Source organism: Camelus bactrianus, chromosome 27 (genome assembly GCF_048773025.1).
Source record: "Camelus bactrianus isolate YW-2024 breed Bactrian camel chromosome 27, ASM4877302v1, whole genome shotgun sequence".
NCBI lineage: Eukaryota > Metazoa > Chordata > Mammalia > Artiodactyla > Camelidae > Camelus > Camelus bactrianus.
This window is the reverse complement of record NC_133565.1, coordinates 32,917,292-32,937,028: the sequence shown is the minus strand read 5'-3', so window position 1 is coordinate 32,937,028 and position 19,737 is coordinate 32,917,292. Positions and strand designations below refer to the sequence as shown.

Below are 19,737 nucleotides of genomic sequence, written 5' to 3'. Positions count from 1 at the left end.
TTAAAGTCCCCCGGAGGAGGAGCTGCTCAGCAAGAGACCAACTTGCATGCTCTGTCTCCAGTACAGGCCCTGCTTGGCAAAAGGACTTCATTTCCACTCCTTACCACTGCTGAGAACAAGGAGAACAAGATGGCATGAGGCTGTAGGGATGCTTGCCCCCTCACTGTCAGGCACCAGTGAAATGCAACTGGTCGCTACATACCACAAGTCGCCGCACCTGAGTTCTTGGCCAAGGTCCAGTGCATGTGCTTTGTAGCATGCCTGCTAATGGCAATTCTGGAAAAATAGTTTCATACGAGAGAATTTTTACTTCCGTCATTAAATTAAATGAGGTGTGAAGATCAAGTTGGGGAGGTGGAGTGTGTAGCAGGATGAAAATTCCCACCTCTCCCACTGTCTACTTCAGCAAACGCTTTCTTAGACTCTTTGCAATCTGAGAATCTTTCCTGATTCTCACTGTTACTCTCTCCCTTTTAGCCACTTCACTCCAGGAAGCCTATAACCGCCCCTCCCAAGCTCAGGAATTTCAGGGAAATCACATTCTGCGTGACTCAACCACCTCAACTTCCAGAGAGCTACCAGGAGAGGCAGCTTATTTTGCTACTGAGGGCAGTGAAAAGAGAGCAGTCAGAGGTGGATGGGTGGCAGGATCTAAGTGCACTACCAGACCTGCTGGATGATAGCTGCCTTTGAAAAGCTTAAAACCTGGCCATTTAAATAAAGTCTGATTCTGAGCCAGGCTGTTTGCCTTAACATGGGTGGTAAAAACCAGCAGAGTTCAGCAAATCACACTGTCAGTGTCACTTAAGGAAACTACCTTATTAGTAAAGAGGCATGCCTGCCAGAGTCTGACAGTGAAAGATGGAAATAACTTAGTAGTCTTTCTTAGCCTGACAATCTGCTTATTTTTTTCATATGGAAGCTTTACACTCAGCAAAACCAAATACAACAGAGCCCTACTGTTGTCTAGAAAAATGCCATGCCACAGCTCTGATTTTCCCCCAAATGTAATTAAGCTGTCTCCATAAATCTTCCTGTAACTGCTACTAGCATTCAAGATTTATAATCTCTATATTCAAAACTTCAAATCAAAATGATTACTCAGTTCCTTCTCTACTTATTAAAATTATTATGATTCCCCTTTTAGTTCTTAGGATTATTTAATAACAATGGTTTCAATCTGTCTTTCAAGAAACCCAGTTAATAAGTTTGGGGGGAAGGGACAGAGATAGGAATGAGGTAGACCACCTCTTCCACCGCTGCCTCAAATGCCACGTTTGAAGAAAAGATTCCACTGCTACAAAAAAAGAAACATCGCGGAAGTAACAGAACAGGCTATCATATACAGTGACCCAGATAACTACCAAGACACTACTCTGTCACATGAGCATTATGACTAGCCAACCCTCAATGACCAGAGCTAGCAGGAGATAAGGACAGTGTAGTAAAAATGTGATGTATTGAAACTCTGTAATTTTAGTCAATGGTTTCAACTACCCATCTCTGACTATCTGTTACCGCAGCAAACAACTAGTGAAACAGAGGTGAACTTCTGGTAAAATGAACAGGCAGTAACAGGGAAGCCAAAGTGAAAACAGATCTGACTGTGTGAATCTAGGCAGCTGGCCTCCAGGCCTTCAATTGTAAATCACAGCATACTTAATAAACAGCAGACCAGATCCTGCCACGCGCGGGATATAAATGGACATGTAGAAAAATCAGCCACCACCTCCAACCCAGTGGTAGGTAGGATGTTGTATCAGCCACAGACTCCAAGAGACAATATAATGGGCCAACCACCACGCTGCCTGAGTTAATTCCTACTGCCAAGACTCTGACTCACAATCTAGGACATTCTGTTTCAAGTCTAAAAGGAAGGGAAGAGCAGCCAGTGGGATGTGGGGTGACTCACCTGTGCAGAACTCCTTGCTCACACTGTGGGGCACTGTGATCCGCCGGTAGACAATGGGCTCTGACTCCAGGATGTTCTCATCGTGGCGGTACCGAGCAGGCCGCTCATTTGGGATGCCCCGGGAACGGGTACCACTTCTCCTCTCATAGGTATCAATCTCCTCAAACACAGCTGCCTTGTCAAAAAGGGCCAGGTTCCCTTCGAAATCAAAATCTGTGTCTGGGATCTCCTCAATGTCATCCCCGAAGCACTCGTCGTCTTTATTCTTCATCTGGCCATTCTTTAAGCCACTTTTCTTTGGAGTTGCCTGATTTGGGTGCCTGCTACTAGATGACCCTGGAGGAAAAACAGGTACTAAAGTCAGTGTGTACACAGAAAGTGCTCAGGGGAAATGCAAAACGCACTGGCCCTTTATGGAGAGTGTTCTAGGAATCAATGTGAACATGGTATGGTTAAGCTATTCCTAAATCATATCAAGTAGCACAAACTGCCACAAATCTCATGCAATAATAGATTTCATATATTATCCAAGTAATAGTGAATATGAAATAAGCAGTATTCCTGCAAATCTTAAGTTCTGCCCTTCATAAGGAAATTGGTAACGACCAAGGTTTTTTTTGACAACTGACTATCAAAACAGTGGAAGGGTAAGAACGCAGCTGTCTCTTCTGAATGTCCAGTACTTGTTTAGGAGAGAAATTCCCCCAGAGTAAAAGAAAGCCAGCTCCTCACACCTGAAGTTCGTAAGAAGATACTACTCAAGTGGCTCTTAATTCTATGTTTACCAAGCAAGCAATCTTCTGATTTTTAACTTGCTCTCAGGTTACACCCCAGCAGGAGGGAATCCCTGGTTTAGACAGAGTCCAGATCTTGAGCCAGATACACAACTACCACTATAAGCGGCTATATTTGACTTATAGCCCTGTTTTAAGATCTTTTGGTAAATGTGATCTCTTTTCTCAAAATTTTCTCTTCTGGGTAAGCAATTTCTGAACTATCAAATAATGACATGGACCATACTGACCTAATCCTATTTTACCAGAAGTTTAGCTCTGTTTCACTAGTTCTTTGCCACATCAAGATGCATATCAAAACCAGAGCAGTCAGTCACTGTCTCTGATACTCCATTTGGCCACCACACATCAGTCAACTATTCCTCTAGCAGCCAAGGCAGAAGACCCCACATAATTCTCCAAACTCTCCCTCCCCAGAGAATCCTGAACTAAGTTTATAGTTTGAGCCCCATCTGATCACCCTGAAAGGGTGGATCAGGTGACTGGTGTGCCAAACTGAACTTCCAACATAGTCTAAATAAACATAATGTACTTCCTTTTGAGAGACTGAGCTCCTTGACTGCTGAAAATACTCAAGCGGAGGTTAGGATGATCATGAGCAAATCCCCTAGCGTGCATCACCCCAGCTACGCTGCTCTCTTTCCACAGCAACTCCCCTCTGTCCAGTGGACCATGTGTCAGGAGACCTAGGATCTAGCTGCAGTTCTGTCATCAACATGTTGTATCACCTTGTACCTATCATCCAACTTCTCAATTTCGTTGTGTATGAAATGCTCAGTGGATCCCCAGCAGGGTTTAGAGCACACAGCAGGCAGTCAAATATTTGTTTAACGAATTAACATCAGCAAGATCAATTACAATAATCATTCAGAAAGACGAGTACTATGAAAATATAGCTCATGTCCAAGTTTTCCTAATGCCAAATATTGGTATGGAAAAGGGCTCTGCTGGCAGTAAAGATGAGATTTAGGCCTCTGAAAAACAACCTAGGGCTGACCAAAACTATGAAGGAGGGGAAGAGTTGGCTAAGCTACCATAGATAGCTCAGATTATGAACCACTCAGAAGCCTGTCAAAGTCTGGGTTAAGTTCTAGTTCCAATAATTTGATAAAAACATTCAGTGATAGCATGCTGTGTGCCACAGCTAGGTGCTAGGAACATAGCATGCAACCAAGACACGCTACTCAAAAAGGAAGGAGGAGAGATATATAATCAAATCATTAAAATACAATGTAGTAAGAATTATAACAGAAGTTTACATAAAGTGCTATAGAAATATGGATGAAAAAGCTGGAGAGCAAGCATGAAAATACAACGTCAGGATAACACCATTAGCAATATATGTAAGCAAGGGAAGAACCAGAGAAAAAATCCAGTTTGCAAGATTATCAATGCACTGCCTCAATATTAAGTCAAAGCATCCTATTAGGAAATAGGTTTCTGGCCCAGTGGTCTCCCTCCAGTGGGTGTGTGCATGCCCAGGAGCATAAAGGATGCAGGGAGAAGATACTGATAACAGAAAGAAATGAAGCTTTATGAGTTTAATGTACAGATGGAAGCTGGCACCATTATGGGGGTTCATGTCACCCAATCACTGCCAGTATTTGAGATATGAGAAATGAGAGATGTGCTGTAACAAGAAGTGTGTCCATGCAAGTGGATTTACATCATAATTTAAAAATTGTGGCAAAATATACATACACACAATTTATCATTTAAATCATTTTAAGTGTACAGTTCAGTGGCATTAAGTACATTCACATTGCTGTGCAACTGTACACAATTTTAACTACTAAAGCATACCCACATCAAGTAAGTGGCTTAAAGATTTCTATGAACAAGCCATGTATTACAGATAATACCAACAATGCAATAATAAGTGAACAAGAGAACACCTCCCCTATTCCTCCTACATAGGCCTTCTTAAACCAGAATGAGGTTTTCTAAAATTAATCTAATCAGATCTAAGAAGACGGTCTCCCAAATTAAAAAGTAATAAAGATTATTCAAGGAAGAATCCATACAAACTATCACTGATTAACCTTCACCCAAATGTATACTCTACATCACAGCCCTGGGGCCAAATTCAGCCTGAACCCTGCCTGTTTCTGTAAATAAAGCTTTCCTGGAACACAATCACACGCACTTGTCTACATACCGTCTAAGGCTGCCTTTGTGCTATGACACAAAGTCAGATGTTTGAGACAGAGACCGTACAGCCTGTAAACCCTGAAACACTTACCACCTGACTCTTTACAGGAGTTTTTTCACCATGACCTACGTCATGCCTCTCAGAGGTGTTCCTCCCAGCTATGAATGACATTAAACTTTTCTAAATTTTTAATTAACTGAACCTGGGGCCAGTTCTTTGCATCTGTTTCATTCAAAGTGTTAAGTGTGTCACTTAATAAACTATTGCCTTTCAGCTCCACAATCACCCTTTGTGATGCCAGGCTAGAACTCTACAAACTACATTTTTCCTTCTTTAGCTGGCTTCCTGTTAGGGTCTACCACCAGTAGTAGGTAGTAGGTACCTGAAGAGACGGGAAGGAAGGAGGAAGGAGATGGGGCTTTCTCCTTGTCTGCTCACTACTCACACCAGCATTGCACTGGCACACATAGACAGAACCAGCTCTGCTGACAGAGGGGCAGAACCACGTCATTCAGACCTGTCACCCAATACTATGCCTGGTCCATCATAAGTATGTAAATCTCCACTGAATTAAGAAATCAAAACAGCCATATCAAAAAATAAAACAAATAAAACCCCCAAATAAATAACAAGAGTCTAAAGAAGTTACAAAAGAAAAGGCAACTTGAGGATTAACTGTGAGAAGAAAATGAAGCCATCAAAAAACTAGGCCAAACAGCTACAAAAACAATAAAAAGATTGTGGTTTCCAGGGGTTTGGGGAGAGGGAGGGAGGGAGGAATGAATAGATGGAGCACAAGGGATTTTTAGGGCAATGAAATTATTCTGTATACTATAGTGGTGGCTATATGTCCTCACGCATTTGTCAAAATCCATAGAATTGACAACACCAAGAGTGAACCCTAATGTAAACTATGGACTTTGGTTGATAATAACGTGTCCATGTTGGTTCATCGATTGTACCAACTATGCCACACTGATGAGAGATGTTGAGGGGAGGGGAGTATATATGTGTGGGTGGGGAGGGTTATGTGGGAACTCCCTATTTTCTGCTCAGTTCTGTTGTGAAGCTGAAACTGCTCTAAAAGAATAAAGTCTATTAAAAAAAACCCAGTAAGAACCCAAAAAACAACAAAACTATGCCAAGTGTGTTGCGTGACTGAAAAGGACAGGAAGATGAAGTTGTCAACAATAATACAAGAGGGAATATGAGGCAAGAGATACAGAGGAAAGGAGTTTAGTCCCGTCCAGTGTGAACTGACAATGAACAATCCTGGACCTAGCACAGTGACAGATGGAGACAAGCAATTAACTCATGGGAGAGAAGACACGGGAAAAGCAGCAAGATGGGAAATCATTTTTGGCTCAGCCACAGACTCTATAAACATCACTTACAACCAAACCCAGAGTTATGACTTTAGAAAGTATCAGGTATTTGTCTTTTTCCCCCCTTAACCAAGGCACCGCGGACTGAACCCAGGAGCTGGCGCTAACCAAGTACGTCCTCTACCACTGAGCTATACCTATACCCCCCACTCCCAGTATCAGGCATTTTCCTTTTTTTAAAATTCATTTTGTACCTTTATTGTTAATGTTGGCATTACAATTTTAAAACAATTTTGTACATACTATGAAATAAAACAAATGAGTAAATCTGTTAACATTTTTATGAATCAAGATTTTCAGTATAAAAAAATAGGTACAAATATAAGAGAAAACAGCTATGAAAAACACTGTAATAGTCTATGTTACATTAATTGTTATGTAGTTTTTTTTTTTTTTTAAACAGATGGCCATTGTCCTAAGAGGCAGTTTCTGGAAACCTAACATTTGATCATTTTAGGAATCCAAGATTTTTAATGATGCCATTTTATCTTTCCGACAACAACTTTATTTTCCTCTGGGTTTTATTTCCAATGATTTTTCTTTTCTTTCTTTTTTTAAAAACACCTTTATTATGGTATGATTCCGGTAAGCCACACATATTTCAGATATACAATTTGATGAATTCTGATAGATGTATACACCAACGAAACCACCACCACAATTAAGATAGCTAACAGGTATTTTTCTCATGCTCCTTCTGAATACAGATGTTCCATTCATTCATTTGACAAATGAATGAGCACTAAGGACCAGCTATGTTCCAAATACTATCAGGAAAGCAGAGAGTGAAAAAAATTTTGAAGAGGAAATACTGACATCACAGGTCAGCAAGAACAGAAAGGAGAATATAAAATAAATGAAAGGCAGGCTAACATGCTCAGTTGTCTCTTATTCTTCCCTTTCCTCATATTTTAATATAAACATTGGGAAGTCCTGGCTGAATATGCTGCCTCAATACTTGGCTTACTCAGCCCAAAGGGCCTGGCTCTGTATTAACCTGGCCCTTGGCCACTGGAAGAGAAAAGCACTTCCCTTGGAAAAGATAAACAACACTCCCAGATTTCTCTACCTTTTAATTACAAGGGCCAAGTGTATGTTAAGACTGGAGGCTGGCTGCCTTCCTGTGCCATTTTGCTGCCAGCCTTTGGCACAGAGGGCCTTTGGCCAGGATAACATATAACAAATCCATTGTTGTGTAACCCTCAGTGTCACTTATTTATTGGTTTTTGTCACACACATATTGTAAAGGGCAACTCTGTCCTGCACTTAGCACGCTAAAGGGCACCTGAGGGTCAAATGACAAATGTTTTAGTGCCAGACTCACATAGTGCCAGCTATGTGAGGAGGTGCCTGAGAGTATCTGGGACCTTCTTTTCAACTCCCAAATTCTAGAGCCTGGCAGTCAGTCAACCTCTTGGGCACCAGGGTTTCTAAGCCTGCTGGATATATGACGCACGTCCAAGGAGGTTAAGAAGTCACATCAGGACCTCAGTAGGACCAGAAAAACTTAGCAAAAAATAACTTTCTGACCTCAGACAGTGGGATCACTGTTACACAGAACAGATCATACACAGGCGTTTGCTTGGCAGGCCTCCAGTGGTTTCCCTCTGCTCCCTGGACTGATGTTCCATTCATTTGACAACTACTCTGAGTGGTCGGTTCAGTGACCAAGGTCACAGAAACTAGTCTTTATAACCACCCTCCCAACCCCCCAACATAAAAGAGATTAAAATCTGCTTGTGCTGATCTCTCATCAACGTCGGATTAGGTAACTAAAACCAACAAATCCCTCAGCAACCTATAACTAACCTTGAAAGAACAATTAAAAGCCAGAATTGAAGACAGATTCTATTCCTACAGTTTTATCAATCTACTAGTCTCCGTACCAATGTACATATACCAAAGAAAATTTGATTTATAGATCTCTAACGAGAAAAATAATCTCCATGTCTTCATTCACCAAAAAACATTAAAAATCTACATTACCACCATGGTCGGAAGAAACCAATCTACTTCTTTGGAATCCTTAATGTGCTACATAAAAGTCAATTTCCAGCAGACCTTTCTACTCATCTCAAAGGGTTCACTGATCAGATAAAAGTAAATGGAACTCTGCTCCTTATCACAAACCAATCCTGAGCCACATCTCATCATCAAATTCCCAGGCCACAGACATGTCCACACAAATTTGGATTCAGAAGAAATTCTCAGAAAGAGAATCCAACATTTTATTGCCCATGATCTTTTTACCAGTAGTTGTTGAGGGGTGGTGGTCATGGAGGGAAAAGGGAAAGGACAGAATAGGTGAAATACGGGGGAATCTGATTAGTGCTGTAATGATAGATACAGATACTATGTATTTGTTAAAACCCCCAGAACTTTAGAGCACAAAGAGTGAGCCTTAATGTATGGATGTTAAAAAAAACAAAACAAAAAACCACTGAGGAGGTTGCAGGATCCCAAAATGGAATGCAGAATGCAATGAAACAATCCATTACAAACATATGAAACAAATCAATTAAGGGTTTGGGGGTCTGGGTTAGAGTTAGTAATTCTGATACTGTTACTGGAACAGAATTATTTAAGTCAATGGACGGCAGATAGTATGGATTTCTCACTGTCCGGGTAAGAGGCTACAGATAAGAAGACAGCTGGAATGATCCACGTGGTAATGGATTAGAGGTAATGGAACTGGAGACATCAGTATGAACTCATATTTAGCTTAATATAGTAATGAAGGTTACATGTAGAAATATTTTTAGACATGTGTATACACACTGGTGAAGTATACACATATACATTCTCTTGCTCCGTCAGCTGAAAGGGCGACACCCAGTAGCAATGAGGAGACCTAGCACCTAGATGGTGATTTGTATTACCATTCCCTAATAAAAGGAAACAGGGCTCCTTGGAGACACGGCTGATTCTAGGGCTGGGACAGGAAATGTAGGAGCATCTTGCAGTGCCAGAAAGTAAAGCAGTACTGGGGGGAAAAAAAATCACCCACAGTGACGGTGGCATGTCAAAGGGATACAGTAGCCACCTGAAAGCTTCCAGTGGCCAAAACTGAAACTATTTGAATACCAAAACAAAGCAGTAATGAATTATAACCCAAAGTATAAAGTAAATACTTACAAGTTCATAGTGACAAAAATAAATGCCTGAATAAATAAATAAATGGCAAAGAGACAAATCTCTGGTGCAAAAGAATTCCAACTAATTCATGTAGATTCTCTGCATATCTCTCCACCCCTGAGGTGTGGGCCACACATAGTGACTCCATTCCAAAGAGCACAGTAAGGAAAGGGCAGAAAAAGGGAACTTTACAGAGGAGAAATCTGACATACACTACCTCGGTTAGGCAATCAAGGTCAACATCAAAACTCATAAACCATGTTGAGAATATATACTCTTGATATGATGTGATGAAAAAATGACACTTTACTTCTGTGGTCTTCCTTCCAAAAACACATACCCCAGGCTAATAATGAGAAAAACATCAAATACCAACTGAGAAATATTCTACAAAATATCTGACCAGTATTCATCAAAACTGTCTAGGTCATCAAAAACAATAAAAGTCTGAGACAAGAGGAGACATGACTACTAAGTGCAATGTAGTATGCTGGATGAGAGCCATGAAAAGCACATTAGGTAAAAACTAAGGCAATCTGAATAAAATAGTTTGGTTAATGTATCAACATTGGCTCATTAAAAGTAACAAATGTACCATAGTAAGGTAAGCTGTTAACAAAAGGGAGAAAGTGCCTAGGAAAAAATCATCTACAAATCGCTAATGAAGATTATCACCAAGTGCGTAAGACTATAAAGTGCTTGAATATTTGACTTTTAACAAGTCAATTTTGGTAAAGAAAAAAAGTGTTTTCTTTTGTTTTGTTTTTTTTAAGAGAGAATAAAGGAAAGCAGAGTAGGTTAAAGTCTAAATTTAAAGTCATTTCCTATGCAAGCATTCCACAGTTCTTCAAAGGGTACAGAAGAACTAACAATTCACCTTCAGTTTCAGGTCCTCAGCCATTGTCAATTCAGTTATTTAAGAAACTGAAGGAAAGTGCCTTGCAATAATTTTTTTTAATTTTCAAAATTTCAATAGTTTATTCACAGAATCAGGCATTTCTAAAACTTAAAAATGCTGACCCCTGAAAATTCTAGTGAATCTGTTACAATTCATTATAGTAACATTATTCTAGTAAAAATGTTAAAGAGCATACCTGATTCTAGAGAATTAACTATGGTTCTACAATGAGCAAACAGCTTTCAACAATTTGTTAGCACCAAACAAAACTGGGCTTCAACACACACAAGCGTATGCTCTCCTTGATGTGTCAGCAGGAACAGTGAATACAGCAAATTTAAAACTGTCAATCCATCAGAAACAACAATATCACAGAGGTGTCCAGGCCCATCCCTTCCTCTCCTCTGAGGATGGGAGTCAAATCACATGAAGAAAACTTATTCAAGAATCCCCTAGAACAGCGTGAATGCAGATTCAATTCAAGGATCACTACTACCACCAGTCACCAGATTAAAAACATTACTTTTGTCTCTAGGTAGATCGCTGACTTTTTTTGAAGTACAGTAAGTGGCAAGAGAGGGCTGGGAGCTGGTGTGAGCCTCTTAACAGCTCATTTCCTTTCCCTTAATATCTTGAGGAAATAGCTCCAGAATAAAAGAACCATGCTATATTTTTGTGAAGCTCTACCAGCATCCTTTTTTATTACTGTAATAAAAGATTTATTTAAAGAACATCAAAGGATAAGAGCTTATAATAGACATGAAGTAAGTTAAGAAGAAACAGATTAAGAAGAAATTAACTTGATCCAACTTACAAGAGTTGTGCCGGCGACGGAAACTTTTGGATTGACTCAAGGATTCCACGTGCCTGTCCACATAGCTCTTTGAGCACTGTTGCTGCTGAGGAGAAACGGCAACTTCTTGGCTCTTCACATCTGTCCTCTTAGGGATGTTCTGAGGGGCACTGCTGGAAGAGGCTGGCTTCTTGGCCAACTTGCCTGTGCCATTCTGATTGACGCCTGCTTGGCACCCAACACCAGAGGGGCCCAATTCTGTCTGATGAAGGTCTCCAAAATGCTGGTTTTCTCCAGGACCTGGTATCTCCAGAATTTTTAATTCTGTAATGTCACCTGCCCTGAAATACACAAAAAAGTCCAAGTCTCAAAACTATAATGATGATAACAGTGATGAAACTGGTATCAATAGCTACCAGCTACACCTTTGCGGGCTGCATTCCAAGGAAAGGTGGCAGAAAAGTCAAAGACCAGGCTCAGTCACCACCATTCAACTGACACAGCACTGGCTTTTAAAGAAACCTATGGTTTATCACAAAACTATCATTAACATCTTGCATGTCTAAAATGCTTAATGGCTTTTTTTCATTCACTCACTCACTTGCTCATTCAATAGGTATGTACAGAGTTCTTACTATATGGTAAGCTGTACACTAGGAGTCGGGTATATGGAGATGAAAAGCAATACATGCCCATAAGGAACTCACAGCCTGGTCAGCAGAAAATTCAAGTAGGTAATCAAAAGTGTTAAATACTATGACAGAGGTGGGCATGGGGCACTAGAGCACCCCAAAGCAAAACATATGTTAGCTTGGCAGAAATGGATGAAGCACGTAAGCTAAGTCTTCTTGGGGAGGGAAAGTGAGAGTTGGCAAAAAAGAGTATGATAGGGAGAGGGGCATCTCAGGCCAAGGCTGAGATTGAGAAAATATGGCCCATTTGTGGAAATGCAAATGTTACAATGCTACTAAAGGGAAGGATGCTTGTAGAGGGCCATCAGGAGGCAAGGCTGTGGAGGAAGTCAGGGACCAGATAATAATCACACTGGATTTTCCTGGTGGCTGTAGGGTGGTGGAGAACCTAGAGGTAGGAGCACCAGTTAGGAGATGAGGCAAGAAACAACAGGGCGAGTGATGATGCAAAGGGAAAGGGGAGGATCGAACCAAAAAACATTTGAAATCCACAGAATTTGGTGACTAACCAAACATGAGGTTCAAGAGAAAGAAGAATTTATGATTCCTAAGTTTCTAACTTGGGTGAAAGGTGTCATTCATCACTAATTAAGGGTAGACCTTTGGAGGAAGGAATCTGCAGGTAATATTATGAGCTCAGCTTTGAAAATCTTAAATTTAGGTTATCTTGTGGGATATCCCCCTGAAAATAACCAGTAGACAATTAAAGTATATGGAACTCAGATGACAGGTCTCAATTAAAGATCTGGGGTTTCATGAATGTGCAAGGAAGTACACAAGAGATTGCCTAGAGAGACTACAGACCAAGAAAAGAATCAAAGACACAACTTTGACTAAACCAATCTTAAAAAGTGAGTAGAAGAAAAGGAACCTGGAGTGGAGGGAAAGGTGTATAAGGGATTGGAGGAATTCATGGAAGGAAAACCCCAAAGGGGTGACAAAGAAACTAAAAGAAGAGGTCATTCCAACAGCTGAGGAACATTCGAATACGGTAAGATTAGAATTGAGGCACCGCCACTGAATTTGGCAATCAGGGCATCTACAAACTTGGCAGAAGTTAGTTCAGCAAGGCAGATGATGGAGGTTTTCTCACGGTGGTCTGCGGATGCCACTGTGGGCAGTGCTCAAAGCGCCAATGGCTCAGCTAATGCCAGGGGTAGGGGGGATAAAAAGGCCAGTTCAGCAAGATGGTAAAGTTAGAAAAGAGACAATGGTGGAGCAGGGAGAGACTAGAGAATTAGGTCACAAAGGGAATGAAAGAATACAGCTGACCCTTGAACAACATGGGTTTGAACTGTGCAGGTCCCCTTATACACAGATTTTTTTCCCCACTAAACACACACTACAGTACAATATGCTCCACAGCTGGCTGAACCCACAGACACAGAACTGTGGATACGGATGGCTAACTGTAAAGTTACACACAGATTTTCGATGGCACAGGCAGTTGGAGCTCTACCATCCTTGTTGTTCAAGAGTCAACCATATTTTGCTCTGAAAAGAATTGTAAGTATAAAGAGAAGGTGAATGAAAGGGCAATACACAGTGGCAAATGCAAGGTGTGCATATGTGGAGGCGGAGTGTTTTTACTATGGGAGAGGCCTGGGAATGTTACAGTGCAAAGACAAAAAGAGACAGTATAAAGGTTGAAAGTGAAGACACAGAAAAAATGAAATAGGGTCCCAAAGGAGATAAAAAAAAAACAGCACATAAAGTATACATGATAAGGTCAGTCCTGAACACAAAAGTATCTCTTCCATGGATTCTGCAGAGGAACCAAGAAATAAGAATGGATACACAGGGAACCCTCCTACATTGCTGGTGGAAATGTAAATTGCTGCAGCCACTATGGAGAACAGTATGGAAGTTCCTTAAAAAACTGAAAATAGACTTACCATATGATCCAGCAACCTCACCCCTGGGCATATATCTGGAGAAAACTCTAATTTGAAAAGAGATATGCACCCCAATGTTCACAGCAGCACTATTTACAATAGCCAAGACATGGAGGTAACCTAAATGTCCATCAACAGATGAATGGATAAAGAAGATGTGGTATATATATTCAGAATGGAATATTATTTAGCCACAAAAAAGAATAAAATAATACCAGTTGCAGCAACATGGATGGACCTAGAGATTATTATATTAAAATAAAGTAAGTCAGAGAGAGAAAGACAAATATCATAAGACATCACTTTGTGGAATCTAAAAAAAAATTTTAAATGATACAAATGAACTTATTTACAAACCAGAAATAGGACTCACAGACACAGAAAACAAACCATGGTTACCAAAGAGGAAAGGGGGGGGAGGAGGTATAAATTAGAAGTTTGGGATTAACATATACATACAACTGTATATAAAATAAACAACAAAGACCCACTGTATAGCACAGGGAACTATATTCAATATCTTGTTATAACCTAAAATGGAAAAAAATCTGAAAAAGAATATATATAACTAAATCATTTTGTTGTACACCTAAAACTAACACAATACTGTAAATCAACTATATTTCAACAAATTTTATAAAAAGTTAAAAAAGTAAGATTTTATGGTACATGGGGGGAAAAACAAGAATAGATACACATACAGAAAAGGTTATGTGTGCATGTGGTTTACAAAGTCAAGGAAGCTCTTGTCCAAGTCTTTTTTTTTTTAACCTAAGAAAGGGAGGTTGTTTGTCAAACCTGTGAAAAGAGGGATGTGAAGACAACATCTAAGCTTGAGATCTGTCGGCAAACACTAGAAAAGAAAAGAAAAATACACTCCCGTGCCTAAGGACTTTAGCTACTGGCTACAGTGTGCCTCTAGAGATAAACTATAATACAAATCTACAAAGAGAGAGAGTTATGCAGGGTGGAAAAATCAATAAAGACCTTAGATGTAAGAAAGCAGAAATAATATAAAACTGAAAAAGAAAACCAGAAACCATAAAAGAAAATAGATTATTCTGAATTTGATGCATTTAAATATAATATTGCATGCCTAATAGATAACAAAAATATTTCACAAACCCTGAATCATCAGCTGAAAGCTAATTATGACACAAAGTCTCTGCTGCAACAGCAGCAAGACTGTAAGGTCTAAGATGGCAAAATCTCACCCCCGACAAGGCTCTACTCAAAAACAGCCCTATGCAAGAGAATATCGGCAATGAGACCTGCGTTCAAGCTCCACAGACCAACAGATCGGATTTGGAAGGATCAGTCGGGATACCAACCTGAAGGTGACTTCTGGCACAAGGCACTTCACCCCATTGTGGAAAGGCCGGGTGAGAGAAATGGTCTGGCTGACCTGATCCACTGCTGACACTCTTCCCTGATAGACACCCAAGCTATCTCCACAGTTGATGGACACAATACTGCCCAGCCAATCCGTAGCCATGTTTCAGATGTGAGACCACCGTGGAGAGAAGGAACCAAGCAGTGTACCTTGAGAAACAGACAAATCTTTAATTAAATTCAGCAAATATATCAAGTTCTGTACCAGGTGTTGCTTAATAATACATATCCTATCACATCCTTAACTGAGGCAATAAAGCATAAAAAAAAAAAACTTTTTTTTCCATAGGAGTAAGCATATTAATGATAAGCAATATTATACATATATATATAAAGACCTTATAATTGCTTTAAACCACATGTACTGGATAAAGATAATATTTGCCTAGACATCATTTCACACAAGCTATAATCTATTTATAATGTAAATAAGAAATAATATATTTTTTTAAATGTTGATAATGTCAGCATAGTTTTATTTCAGACTAACCATCTTGCAGATGACAATGAAAAATGCTGGGCAAAATTTTTTTTTAAAACGCTGTTCTATAATGAAGGCATTATAGAACACTACACCTAACAACTCCAGAATATACATTCTTTTCAAGTCCACGTGGAATGTTCACCAACATACGGTGGGCCTTAAACTAGTATCAATTCATTTCAAAGGGCTGAAATCAGACAGAGTATACTTTTGTCCACAACAGAATTAAATTTTAAGTTGATGATAAGATATTTCAAATATTCCCCAAAACCTGGAAATTAAGCAAAACATTTCTAAATAACTTACGAGTCAAAGAAGAAATCAAAAGGGAAGTTAGAAAACAGTCCAAACTCTATGAAAATAGAACACAGCAACATTTGTGGGATGCACTTAAAATAGTGCCTGAAGGGAAATTTATACATTTGTATATTTCTAATATAAATACTGAATCTGTCAAGAGAATGAGAAGAAAACCATTTGCTGAAAGTATTTGCAAAAGACGTATCTGATAAAGGTCTGTTATCCAAAGTATGTAAAGAACTCTTAAATTCAACAAGTGAACAATCTGATTTTAAAATGGGCAAAATATCAGAACAGACAACTCACCAAAGATTTACAGATGGCAAATAAGTATATGAAAAATTGCTCCATATCATATGTCATTAGGGAAATGCAAATTAAAATAACAATGATGCCTACTAGAATGGCCAAAACCCAAAATACTGACATCATCAAATGCTGGTAAGAATGCAGACCAACAGGAATTCTTACTCACTGCTGTTAAGAATGCAAAATAGTATAGTCACTTTGGAAGACAGTTTGGCAGTTTCTTACAACACTAAATATACTCTTAACCATATGGTCTAGCAATCACACTCAAATTTACCCAAATGAGTTGAAGATTTATGTCCACACAAAAACCTAAGCATGAATGTTTATAACTGCTTTATCTATAACTGCCAAAATTGGAAGCAACCAACAATGGCCTTCAGTAAGTGAATGGATAAATAAATTGTAGTATATCTAGACAATGAAATATTACTTAGCGCTAAAAAGAAATAAGCTATCAAGCCATGAAAAGACATGGAGGAAACTTAAATGGATACTACTAAGCAAAAGAAGCAAGTATGAAAAGGCTACATACTGTATCATTCCAACTACATTGCATTCTGGAGAAGGCAAAATTATGGAGACAATAAAAATAGCAGTACTTGTCAGGAGTTGGGAGGGAGGGATAAACAGGCAGAGCACAGGATAGTGAAACTATTTTATATAGCTGGATATATAATGGTGGATACATGTCATTATACATTTGTCAAAACCCACAGAATGTAAAACATGAAGAGTGAACCCTAATGTAAACTACGGACTTTGGGTAACAATAATGTGTCAATATATATTCAACTGTAACAAACATAACACTGTGGTGTAAGATGTTGACAGTGTGGGAGGCTATGTGTGTAGGGGGCAGAGGGTATATGGGAACTTTGTATTTTGTGCTCAATTTTGCTGTGACCCTAAAACTGCTCCAAAAGACAAAGTTTACTTATAAGAAAAATAAATGAATCTTTAATCTAAAAACCTTCCCACAAAGAAAACTCCAGTCCTGGATGGCTTTAACCAGTGAATATTATCAAACATGTAAGTAAGAAATAAGGCAAATCTTATACAAACTTTCAGAAAATAAAGGGGACTAAAATACTTCCCAACTTGTCCAATAAGGCCTTCAATAACTCTGCTGTGAGAACCTAACAAAGGCATTACAAGAAAAGAAAATCAATATCCTGTAAAAATAAAGACCAAAAATACTCAAGAAAATATTAACAAGTCAAATCTAGCAATATTATTTTCAAATATATGATGATTGTTTCACTGGTTACTCCTGGAATGCAAGGCTGGTTTGATATTTTAGAAATCAATGCATTTCACATTAACAAAATAAGAATTTCATGGTTTTTTTTAATCACACCAATAAATGCAAAAAATTACTGATACCAAAACCAGACAAAGACAGCACAAAACAAGCAAAAACAAAACAAAAAACCAAAACAACCCACTCCAACAACAGGATGTCCCTCATGAGTACAGAAATAAAACTCATCAAAATATCAGCCAAATAATTCAGCAATACATAAAAAGAATTATATACCATAACTCTTTAGTTATGTTTAGTTCAAGGATACAATGATAGTTCAAAATTAGAAAATCAATATAATCTACTATATTTACAAGCTAAAAAAAAAAAAAAAACCACGATCATAGCAATGATGCAGGAAAAGCATTTGATAAAATGTAATACCTACCCATTAATGATAAAAAAAAAAAACTCTCAAAAAACAATTTTTATCAATTTGATAAAGACAAGCTACAAAAAATCTACAGCTAACACGATACCTACTGGTGAAAGACTGAATGCTTTCCCCCTAGGAACAGGGACAAGGATGTCGACCCTCACCAACCTTATTCAACACAGCACTAAAAGTTCTTGCAATAAGACAAGAAAAGGTGATAAAAAGCACACAGATTGAGACACTTTGCTAGTCCCACAGCTCTATCCCCTCAAGAACGCTCCACCAAAAAATTACCAGCAATCAAAAACTTATGGGGGGAGGGGGGTATAGCTCAAGTTGTAGAGTGCATGCTTAACGTGCACAAGGTCCTAGGTTCAATCCCCAGTATCTCCTCTAAAAATAAATAAACCTAATTACCTCTCTCCCTACCTCAAAAAAAAAAAAAAATTAAAAAAGAAAATACATGTATTAATGTTAAAAAAAAAAAAAAGAAATTATGGTATCTGTAACCATCTCCATTTCGTACAGAGAAACCAAAAAATAGGAATTCTGTGCTCAGTACACTTAATCTGCCATTCATTAAAAAAAAAAAAAAGACTAGAATCCATCTGAGGTTTCCAGTTGAAATAATGACCTGCTCAGAGACAGTCACGTGTTTTGATGGGATTAAGACCTATATTTGACAGACCATAGAACAAAAACCATTTTATGTCTCAAGTCCCTCACCTGTAACCACAGGAGGGGATTGTTAGGGCTCCTTTTAGCTCCGAAATTGGGAGATTTATTGACAATCAACTGGCCAAGCAGGCGAAGACTATGCGTCTCACAAACTAAAACACCTGGACCATTCAACAAGCAATTACTGATCAATTCAATATCAAAGAAAGAGTACTAACCATAAGAAGCTCAGACTTACACACCAACGGCATTAAAGAATCAAGGGGAAGTCCCCAGGATTCCGCAGAAGCTGCGCCCTGGCAGGTATCATTAATTTCTCAACCACCTTTCTCTCTCAGACTCTAGCTCACCAGTCCTCCAGCTATCAGTCATGAATGTGGCACTCACACTCTTCCCTGCTACCCTACTCAATTGTGCAAAAGGAAACTGAGGCAGGGAGCAACGAGTGGGCGGGCTACCGCATCCATCAACAAGGCTAAACCCAGAGCCTAGGCCGCTGCTGCCTCACACCTCCCACAATTCCTCGACTATTTAGAATCCCGCTGCCCTCGGCCTCCCGCTTCAAGCCCTACCCCCGAGGCAAGCCCTAGTAATGGGTCCCCTGCGCATCCGACGCGGCCCCCAGCTCGTGCCTGCTCTCTCAAGGTCCGCAAGGCCTGGAACCCTGAAGTCTTAAAGGAAACCCTCCTGGCAAGCCCGTAAGCGCCCTCCCACGAGCGTCCACGAACCGGCCGCCTACCCTCGCTCCCGCCTCCACGCCCGCGCCTCCTCCGCACACCACGCAGAGCTGGCCCCGCACCACCACAGGACCCAGAGACCGAGGGCCTCCCCCACACCCACCCCCACAGCGCGGCGGCCGCCGCCGGAAGCGCCCCGCGTCTCCACGCCACCGTCGTGAGGTCACTTCCGCCGCGACGCCTCGGGCCGGCCGTCAAAGGGCGGGGCGCCCGGGAAATTTGAGAGAACGCGGTGCCTTCCCGAACCGCGCCTGCGGAGCCGTTTTGCGTGCCCTGCCTACTTATATGGGGTGGAGTACAGGTTCGAGTTGGGGTCCAGGCCCTCCCCGGCCCAGGCGCCTGAGGATCTCCCCTCTCGCGCGCAGTCTTATTGAAGAGCTCCTGCTTCCTCCAGTCCCCCTTGCGGTAATCGCCGAACAAGAGCGCAAGACTTTGAGGAGGAGGGGGCGCCTGGTGACGTGGACTCCATCCTTGAACGGTTGCAGCTGTGGGATGCAAT

The 19,737-nt window shown here is 40.1% G+C and overlaps 1 protein-coding gene and 1 non-coding gene across 3 annotated transcripts in view; one reads left to right on the top strand and one right to left on the bottom strand.

Moving 5' to 3' along the window:
• The window catches only part of EDC3 (enhancer of mRNA decapping 3), a 39,467-nt gene extending 20,060 nt beyond the window's left edge, over positions 1-19,407 (bottom strand). The window contains exons 1-4 of one of the 2 annotated variants that reach the window (XM_074354169.1): positions 19,342-19,407; positions 14,988-15,198; positions 11,091-11,410; positions 1,913-2,248 (exon numbers count right to left, since the gene is read on the bottom strand). In XM_074354169.1, the coding sequence (XP_074210270.1) occupies positions 1,913-2,248; positions 11,091-11,410; positions 14,988-15,151 (820 nt within the window). In that variant the 5' untranslated portion in view covers positions 15,152-15,198; positions 19,342-19,407. Of the gene's footprint in view, positions 1-1,912; positions 2,249-11,090; positions 11,411-14,987; positions 15,199-19,240 lie in introns of both variants that reach the window. The other variant, XM_074354168.1, reaches the window with a different exon arrangement.
• Positions 12,831-12,918, top strand: LOC123616935 (small nucleolar RNA SNORD35). Its single transcript, XR_006725030.1, has one exon. It is a non-coding gene; the product is annotated as a small nucleolar RNA SNORD35 (small nucleolar RNA).
• Positions 19,408-19,737: the final 330 nt, after the last annotated feature.